The sequence below is a fragment of the Herpailurus yagouaroundi genome, unplaced genomic scaffold (assembly GCF_014898765.1).
Source record: "Herpailurus yagouaroundi ecotype Mexico unplaced genomic scaffold, PumYag 100, whole genome shotgun sequence".
NCBI classification, from domain to species: Eukaryota; Metazoa; Chordata; class Mammalia; order Carnivora; family Felidae; genus Herpailurus; species Herpailurus yagouaroundi.
This window is the reverse complement of record NW_024412391.1, coordinates 38,217,032-38,226,777: the sequence shown is the minus strand read 5'-3', so window position 1 is coordinate 38,226,777 and position 9,746 is coordinate 38,217,032. Positions and strand designations below refer to the sequence as shown.

The 9,746-nt window shown below is 44.1% G+C and overlaps 1 protein-coding gene across 4 annotated transcripts in view; it reads left to right on the top strand.

Moving 5' to 3' along the window:
• Positions 1–418: 418 nt before the first annotated feature.
• BMPER (BMP binding endothelial regulator) overlaps positions 419–9,746 on the top strand; it is a 252,642-nt gene continuing 243,314 nt past the window's right edge. Inside the window, exons 1-2 of one of the 4 annotated variants that reach the window (XM_040472282.1) lie at positions 419–719; positions 1,743–1,828. In XM_040472282.1, the coding sequence (XP_040328216.1) occupies positions 587–719; positions 1,743–1,828 (219 nt within the window). In that variant the 5' untranslated portion in view covers positions 419–586. The remainder of the gene's footprint in view (positions 720–1,742; positions 1,829–9,746) is intronic. The other 3 variants (XM_040472281.1, XM_040472279.1, XM_040472280.1) reach the window with 3 other exon arrangements.

Here is a 9,746-nt window from a genome sequence, read left to right as displayed (position 1 = left end):
GGGCGCGGGGTTCCTGCACCCGGGCGCCCCCAGCGGGTTCCGGGAGGCGGCCGGTGCGCCCCCGTCTTGGGCACGGGAGCGTGCGCGCGCGCCGGCCGGCCGGAGAGCCGGCGGGGCCGGCGGGAGGTGGGGAGTGCATGAGTGGAAGACGCGGCTGCAGCGGCAGCGCCCGGGGCAGTAGCTGCAGCCCGGGCGGCGGCGGCGTCGGCGGCGGAGCGGTGGTGCGCAGTCGGCAGCGCAGCCTCTCCTCTCGGCCTATCTCCGGCTGCTCCGCCGTCCCCTCCTCCCGGCCCCATCTCTGGCGTAGGGGGGCCGACGACTAAGCCACTGTGAGCAACTCCCTAAAAAAAAACAAAAAAGCCAGCCCCCCGGGGGGGGGCCGGGCCCCCGGGCCCCCCCCCCCGGGCCGCCCCCCCCCCGCCGCCCCCCCCCCCCCCGAGCCCCCCCTCCCGGGCGCCCGCCTCCCTCCTTCGCGGACTGTCTCCCGACTCGCCGGCTGAGAGCCCTTTTTGACTGCGAGCGGCGGTAGCGGAGCAGAGGCGGCGGCGCGGGACCTGCAGTCGCCCGGGATTCCCTCCAGGTGACGATGCTCTGGTTCTCCGGCGTCAGGGCTCTGGCTGAGCGTCCCTGCCGGCGCTCGCCCGGGATTACCTGCTGCGTCTTGCTGCTGCTCAATTGCTCGGGGGTCCCCATGTCTCTGGCTTCCTCCTTCTTGACAGGTAGGGGAGGGGGCGGGAGGGACCGGCCCTCCCGGACGCAGGCTTGGTACCTGGGAGCCGAGGCACTGTCTCGCCCGGGAGACCGGAGGGTGGGGAGCGAGCACCTTGGCGCCTGCCACTCGCTGGCCGGTGGGGATGAAGCGAAGCCCGCCGTGTTAAGGGGTGGGAAGGCAGTGAGTAGGTTAAGGGGTGGAGGACTGAGAAGCTGTTAGCATCAAGAGAAATTCTATTGGAATTTGAGAAATTTCTTTATTTTTATTGTTTGCCCCAACCCTTGTTTTGATCTCTTCCCTTCATGTACGTATCAAGGAAAAACATTTGCGCCGTTTTCCACATACCCTTCTTTCTCACTCTACAAGGTTCCGACATAGCTTCTGTGTAAGGAGTGCTTTTTAAAACACTGGCACTCCAGACTTTGAATTTATTTTAAAAGGGTAATACCAGCAGGATATAATAATGATATGCTTTCAGGCAGGTGAAGACCTCAGCTACTATTCTGAAGGACATACTTTACTGACACCTGGTGCAGAAAAGAAAATATTGAGTCCGTTTCTAAGAGAGGAGGAAAGAAGATTGTTTCAAAAAGTGATTTAAACTCAAGATTATATGAGGCAGATTCATAGAAAGGCCTGTTCATTGCCACAGTCCTGAATTTTGTTCTGCCCTAATGTCCACTTTGATTTTTTTTTTTTTTTGCGCATATGGGGATATGTGTTTAGTTGAAATACCTTCATCAAGGAGGAGGAGTATTAAAGAGTCAGTGAAATACTTGGATTTGTACTTAAGTCATCTGAGAGCAGAAAATCTGTTTATATATGACAGACTTTTTTTTTTTTTTTAATCTCAAATAAAATTATTTAAAATAATTATTTCTGGGGGGGATTTGGTTTTGTTGAGTTTGATAATTTAAAACTCATTAGAGATTTCTGAATCTGGGTAGTTGCTTCAAAAAGGATTAGGGTAAAAATTTAAATGTTTGCAATAATGCCATTCAGTGAGATTGAATTTTCCCCTTCACTTCAGGTTCTGTTGCGAAATGTGAAAATGAAGGTGAAGTCCTCCAGATCCCATTCATCACAGACAACCCTTGTATAATGTGTGTCTGCTTGGTAAGTATGGAGATCAGGTAATGTGAAGCCCATTGCTCCATTAGACAAGGTGAATCCATTAAATGTAATAATATAACCAGATCTTAAAAATGGTTTTTAGTCATTACAGAACTGCACATAGCTGGCAAATTGCATTCAGTTGAATTTCTTTGGGATTCTTATTTTTGACATCATCCTTATAGAAATAAAATTAAGATGGGCTTTGTGAGGCATCGTCTCAATGATAAAATTACCGTTGGCACTGTCTGTTCCCGGAATGGCTGTTGCCACCAAATCATAGGGGCCACCACACTTTCTGTCTTGATTCTGTCGTCTTAGTGGGAAGATGAGATAACGTTTAAGTGTAAAAGTCGGGGATAAGATATCCCTGACAAGAGGAAAGAGAGGTGACAGTCACAGAGAACAAACATGAGGATGAGGTGTAATCTTGGATTTCTTTGCCTGTGATACCCTAAGATCTCCAGAACAGTCTTTATATTTCTGATCTGGGAGCATGAGTCAGAAAGGACATTCTATCCTTAACAGAGAATGACACTTGGCCATCAGCTGCTTCGTTAACACTGGCAGTGTCTAATAGACTAAAAAAAAAATTGTTTCCATTTATTTTGGTTTAATACTTAATGATAAGATCTAATGAGTAACCACATGGGGGAGATTAAGTTATATGAACATGAATTTCTGAGATGAAATATAGACTCACAAAGAGCAACATATTTGCTGGACAGTGTTTTACATGCCAATCACTTTTGGCAAAACTTGGTTAAGAACTACACATCACAAAACCCTGTTGGAAAAACATTAAGGCAGTCAAATGCAAAGCCCAAAAGTGATAGATGACTGCTAGTTAACAGATCAACATGCTGTATGGAACCGTAGAAGGGATTCTTCTCAATTTAGGTGAAAGCCAAGCCATCTGGGTTTAAACTACCCAAACTTTCTCATGACAAGGGATGAGGTCAATGTTGCAAAATGATAAATGAGTGAAGGTGAATGTCTGTATCAAATGATTATCAGGTTCTGAAGACTAAGGGAATCAACAGAAACAGAGGTAAAAATACATTACATTTGCTGAGATGGTAAATGTTGTTACCTTAATAAAAGAGAGCCAGGAAAGGGGCTCTTTAGATTTTGTTTACCAGTTGCCGAGTCAGTTAGTGATCCTTGACTAAATGACCTGTTGAAGTTTTGCATTTAAATTTTGTCTCCATTGTATATTTACAAATGTAGTGGGGGGTGGAGGGTGGGTTGGGGGAGTGATAACCTTCCCTTTTCACTGATCTTATCTGTATAAAATGAGTAAATTATTTTATCTTAATCTCTTAAGATTTTAGGGGACATTACTGAATAACATTTAAATGTGCTCGGAGCTCCACATGTGAAACTAGTGTTTTTCTCTTTGGCAGTGTTACTACTTATAAAGTTTAAATATACAGTTTGCAAACTGTTCCCGAATAACATTATGAAAAATTCTACACAGAGCCATCCCCCTTTTCAGTATTCTCGTTAGGGTGGAAAATAGTGCTTTTCTTTGAGAGCACAGCCTTACTGAAAATAGGAGAGTTGTTAGAATCCCGCTGTTTTGAAGCTAAAAGAATGAATCAGAAGAGAAAAGAAGCCTCAGTTGGGATTCGAGTGGGAATGATTATTTATTCTAAAAAGTATTGATTAAGCTCCGAAGGATAGCAAGTTCATTTATATCTTCAACATCTGAAGGTATCTCCCTTGAGTGAGAGCTGTTAGATATCCTTTTTTTTTTTTTTAATTTTTTTTTCAATGTTTATTTATTTTTTTGGGACAGAGAGAGACAGAGCACGAATGGGGGAGGGGCAGAGAGAGAGGGAGACACAGAATCGGAAACAGGCTCCAGGCTCTGAGCCATCAGCCTAGAGCCCGACGCGGGGCTCGAACTCACGGACCGCGAGATGGTGACCTGGCTGAAGTCGGACGCTTAACCGACTGCGCCACCCAGGCACCCCTAGATATCCTTTTATAAACACGTGAAGTCCTGACTCTGGCAATCCCATTCACTTGTTATTCATAAGATGTCTTGAGCTCCTTCACGAACTGAAAGGTTCGGTGATGCGTTCTCCCGACCTTTGCAGAGGTTTAGGATTATGGGACCCAAGCTGTCATAGTCGGTGCTTCCAAACATTTGTAATGACTTGATAAAATTGAGAAGGAATAGATGGATGGCCACTTCTCTATTTGTGTATGTTCTTGTAAGTTTCTGAGGGATCTACTGCAGTCCTTGGATTTCAAAGCACCCCAGACTGCAGTGAGGCTGGTTGGCATTGCATACTTAGGTTGGAAGGTAGCCGTTTTTAGCAGAGAGATAATATCAGTAACAGCAACATTTACGAAACACTTTATTTGCTGGCACTTACCTAAGCCCGCATTATTTAATTTAGCCATCACAAAAGTCCTTTGAGACCTTTTACTACCCCCATTTTACAGGCAAGGAAACTGAGGCTAAAGAGTCTTGTAGCTTGTGAAGTTCATATTGTAGTAGATAGAGCTGGAATTCGCTCTCGGTTTCATCTGCCTCTAGGGCAGCTACCTATAATCAAGTGGAACAGGCTATTTGCTTAATTAAAGGTGTGAAAAAGCAAGGAAAAAATACGAAGATTGTTGAATCATTTTACTTCTCGGTGCTGCTTGAGTTATTTTGTTTTTTTCTTTTGAGTCTTTTTGGAGTTCAGTTAGCTAACATTTGTTAATCACATTATATGAAAGGAAAATCTCGTTATGATTTCAGCTGACCTGCAGGGAGCTTTAGTTGTGAGCCGGTTTTATGTATGTACATTAAGAGGGTATGTAATAGTCAAAACTGTACTTTGGATAAAGAAAATAGTCATATTTAGTTTGTGTTGGTCCAGCCTTTTGGCAGAAAGGTACCTAAAGCTGAGCACAAGTTCATATCTTATTTCATAACATGTAGAAAAAAAAAAAAAAAAAGGCTAACCTCAACGTATGCTTAAAAAAGACGTAAAATGTTACAGTTGGGAGGAAGTAGGTGGCATGAAGTCCTGTATGTAATTACAGTGTAAAAGCCTGAAAAACCCCACAAAATCAACTTGGCCTGATTTAAACCTTTAAGCTCCGAAATGTTTTAAAGTGGAATGAGCTCATTTCTGTGGGAATTTTGAGGATGACAGCGGGCACGGTGGCCACGGCAAGCAGAACTGAATAATCGTATTCTCATTTATCCTCGTCTGCTTCGGCCCAGCATCTTGCCAGAATCCGCTGTGATCCAAGAATAACCTGTCTGTTACTGGTGATGGATATAGTTTTAAAGTGTAGGAGTCAGAAAAGCTTCAGTTCATCTATTCAAGGGGAAGGTGAAAGTTGGACCACTGTCATGAAATTGAGGGAATCCGGTAGGCAGTTTAGATCAAAGATGCCAGTGCTCCATTGTTTAGTCAGAAAGCAAAGCGTGGCTTTCCTCCGCCTTAAAAAACGGGCTTTTATGGGGCTGAGGAAGGAAGGCTCAGACTCACTGCTGTTTTGTATGATTTTTTTCCCCCTGCTTGCTGGAATTTTTTTTTTTTTCCCCAGAATGCCTAGGAAAACACATTGGTGCCTTTCCTGAAGTACAGCTGATAAGAGCCAGCCATGCTCAGATAATGAATCTAAAACAATTCTCTGGATCTTTCGGGCATCACCACGTCCACCAAGTGTGACTTAGAGGTGGCCCTCCTACTTCTTGTCCCTTTTCCACCTAAGTGTCACATAGAAGGAAATGGCACCAGCCAATGAGTTCGGCCCAGTACTGGAAACCTGAGAAAACTTTGGAGGCCGGGACTCAGAAAACCAGAAGTCAGTCAGAGCTTAGTTTGGCATACGTTTTGTTCAGCAAAAAACATTATTCTGAGGTTTAAATTTCCTCTTTTAAATCCGGAGGTGCAATGTAGAAATGGACCCTCTGCTCATAAAAAGCAACGTGAAATTTGGTGTTACAAGAAGCGGGCTCCACCTGTCTTAGAGTCAACCAAGTGGTGAGAACAGGGGAGACTTTGTCTGCTGTCTTCTACCTTTTAATCACAAGAGTTCTCTGTCACCAAAGAAGTAGCTACCAGCATCTTCGGTTCTCTGGGATGCCTTATCTCCATAACATCCTCATGTGTTTTTTTTTTTTTTTTTTTTTACTGTTGAAATTAACTGGCTAGAGAAGAGATATCTATTATCTGAGCAAGTGTGAGGCACATGTTGAGCATGAGAGAGATAATGTTACATCAGGATTTCATTTGTGTGTGTGTGTGAGAGAGAGACAGAGAGACAGAGAGACAGAGAGACAGAGAGAACTGGGGGTGGGGAGAGAGAGAGAAAGGAAATATGAAGTAGTCCAGATGTGTTCAGAGAGATACTGCCCTTAGTATATGCACATATACATAGATTTGCCTAAGTTTTTGAAAATTGTTTCGTGTCACATTTATCACAGGTGTTTCGAGCTCTTTGGATGCTCACTAAGGAAGTGATCAGGATTTGTTTGTTTGTTTTCCGTTTAGAAGGTGTTGTGATCAATTGCCTTTCCATAGAACAATGTATTCAATAGAACAGTTTTAAGGGAAGTAACTTATTTCTAGCATTGTGCTAGCATAGTACTACCTCTGAAGCAATTATTTCTACCCATGCTTTACTGAGGCTAAGAGAGGCAGAGCAAATGTCCTGAGGTTACATAGTTACTAAGAGTCAGAACTGGGATGTGAAGCCAGTTTCGTCTCCACTAAACCAATTTGCTCTTACTACTTTTTTACTTTTTCTTTGTTTACTATTTAAAGACATCTTTAAGTACTTCCAAGAGCTTCAAAGAGTTATTTCAACCGCTGTGAAGCTGACATAGGCTCTCTTCAGGGGTGGTTCAAGTGATTTTGGTCTGGAATTTGGAAGACCCTTTCAAAGGAAGACCTGCAATGCAGTGAGCTTTTTTGTCTGGCATTGCATCATATTTTGGCAAAGAGCTTTGAATCTGGCATCAGATGGGCTTGGGTTCAAATCTAGGCTCTGTCTCTAACTGGTGGTGAACCTGGGAAGGCTATCTTACATTTCCAAGGCTTGGTTTCCTTATCTGGAGAGTTGGATGAATGTCAATACCAAGCTCAGAGATCTGCTGTGAGAATCAAGTGAACAACAGCATTTAAGGCTTAGCCCTGGGTTTGGCATCCAGCGAGCTCTCTAGAATGATTCATTGTTGTTGTTGTTGATGATGACGTTATTGTTTAAATTCTTATTTCCTCACATGGAAAAGGATGCAAAGTTTCATCAGAAAAGGGGAAAAAAAAATAGAATCAGCATGGGGATAATGATGCCAAGCCCACCCATCGCTATGAATGAACGGGGCTAAGTCAGGAACGTTTGTGGGGTTTTCTATCCCTCCAGACTTGGACTGGGCCGATCTAGGCTGCTTCCTTATTGGTCCAGTGGTCTGTGAGCCCTGGTATAAGTTTTCCCCTTGCTCTCCATTAAACACTAAAAAAACTTTCCATGGAAGAGGGGCCTCGTTTTTCTGCAGAGTATTTACATCTCTATGCCTGTGGGGTCACCTTCACTTGTACTTTTATTGGCAGAGGGATAGAGTTGGGACTCAGGAGCGCTGTAATTCTGGAAAAACTGCCTAGTGGTCTGGCAACATGGGGATTTTCCTGGCCCGCCTCGTGGAAGTCTCTCAACCCCGTTCCAGACCTGAGTGGGTTTTTGCCGCCCGTTTAGTCGTGTGCTCCCCTACCTCATTCCCATCTCGTCCACATCCCAATTTAACCATAGTCTCTGGTCTTTCAACTGCACATCAACAGTAAACTGTGTTTTAAGTCTAGGAAATAATGCTGAAGAAGGAGACCCCTTCTGTAGACTGGGGTACAGCTATGGCGAAGGCAGGAGAATCAGAAAAGCCAGGCAAGGCAAAACAATGGAAAAAAAGGTCCGTTCATAAAAAACTTGTTGAACAAATAAAGGATATCACTTTTTCGCACCCTCTTCTGTGGCACTTCTGTCCAGCTGATGGTATATTGACTCTTTTGTGATAAAAAGAATACGAATAACACCACCTTTCACGGTACCGGGAGGTCAAGTGTGCTTGTTGAACTTAGTTAAGATCAGCAAATGAGCTGAGTGTGTATTTTAAGACTTCTCGATTCCCAGTTCTAATTCTATAAAACAGTATTCAAAGCACTAGGGATAGCAGGTTATAATTTCAATAATATTATTCTTTCTTCCTTCTCTCCACACTTCATTCTCCCCTTCCATTTTATTTTATTATTTTTAGCCTTTTCTGTGTTTGAAGCATTGTGTTGGTTGGGCACCTTGGGGAGGCAAAGACCAATAGGACAGACCCTTGCCCACAGTCTAATGGGGGAGAAAGACACATGCATAAATAAGTTCCACAGGAGTGACAGAAAAGCACTATAATAGACGTGAACCCGAGCTGGGGCAGCCGTAATTGAAATCTGACTGGACTATCTGGGACCTCGATGGGTAGAGGAAAGCTTGTTGTGGCAAGGCATTGTTGAAGGAAAGGCACAGAGGAGTGTGTGCCTGGGAATCGTGGAAATGGCAGAGTCCTGAGGGCCTGAAGCTCTGATAGAAGCTGAAGCTAGAAAGCCTGGTGGGAACCAGCCAGGGGAGAACCTTGAGAGCAATAATAAGGAGATCGGCTTCACTCATGTAATTGGGGGGTAGGGGGTGGGATTTCTATATTGGTGCAGCCACATGACACAGTAAGATGTGTTTTTTATAAATGCCTCTAGGAGCTTTTGTGGGGATGTTTCCAGCGTGGCAAGGCTGGAGTTTGGACAGCAGACTCTAGGGATCTGTTGTGGTCAGTCGAGAGCAAGCAGCCTGGAGTAGAAGGGGCAGTGAGAATGGAAGAAGATGTTGGGGTAAACCAACGTCGCTTGTTCTTCTGAATTTCTTTAACCACCTTCCAGTTCTACAATATGTGGATTAAAAGACTCCAAGCCACGCCCAGCAAGACAGTAATAAAATACAGTGTCATTAAAGTGGCATGAAATGCTATGGTGTCTCTGTAGCAGTCACTTTGCTAATCACTTACTGTCTTGAGAGCAGGGTGCAGTCACCTGAATGGAATAGTGTGCTTCCCAGAGCTTACTTTCAAAATTCCATTTTTGCTCTATCCTGTTGCTTGACCCGTTTGGCAAATTACTACATCTTGTAGATATTACCATGATAGTATCTACTGTCAGTGGTAGCACAAATTTCAGGCAGTAATCAAAATTGGGTAGCTCACCTTAAAAAAAGTGCACCAGTGTGCTGAGACCCCAAGACTTGCAGAGGAAGTTTAGAGCTCATGTTGCTAGCACTTGTCAATAAAACATAAATGGGGGGTGGGGTGAATTAAAGGGAATTTTGAGAGTTCTAGTCAGTGGCATAGACCATGTAGAAGAGAAGAGGTTACTGACATGGGTGCATGTCTTGAGTTTAGACCTGATGAGTTGGCCTGGATATGGATTTTCCAAGTGGAAAAGCCCAGTAGGCTCAGAAGAGAAATCCGGACCAGAGAACAGCAATTCTACATTGAATTCTACATTGAACAGCTGTCTACATTGAAATACACTTCAAAACTTTGGTAATAAATTATTTGTATACGCTGAGCTTTCCATAAAGGGGCCTATAAGAGTAATTAGAAGAAGGGTTGTATTTAAGAGAAAGGTAGGCAAGGGATACAAGAGCGCTGATGCATGGGGGCGCTTGTACCCCAATGTTTATAGCAGCACTTTCTTTTTTTTTTCAACTTTTTTTTTTTTTTAATTTATTTTTGGGACAGAGAGAGACAGAGCATGAACGGGGGAGGGGCAGAGAGAGAGGGAGACACAGAATCGGAAACAGGCTCCAGGCTCTGAGCCATCAGCCCAGAGCCCGACGCGGGGCTCGAACTCACGGACCGCAAGATCGTGACCTGGCTGAA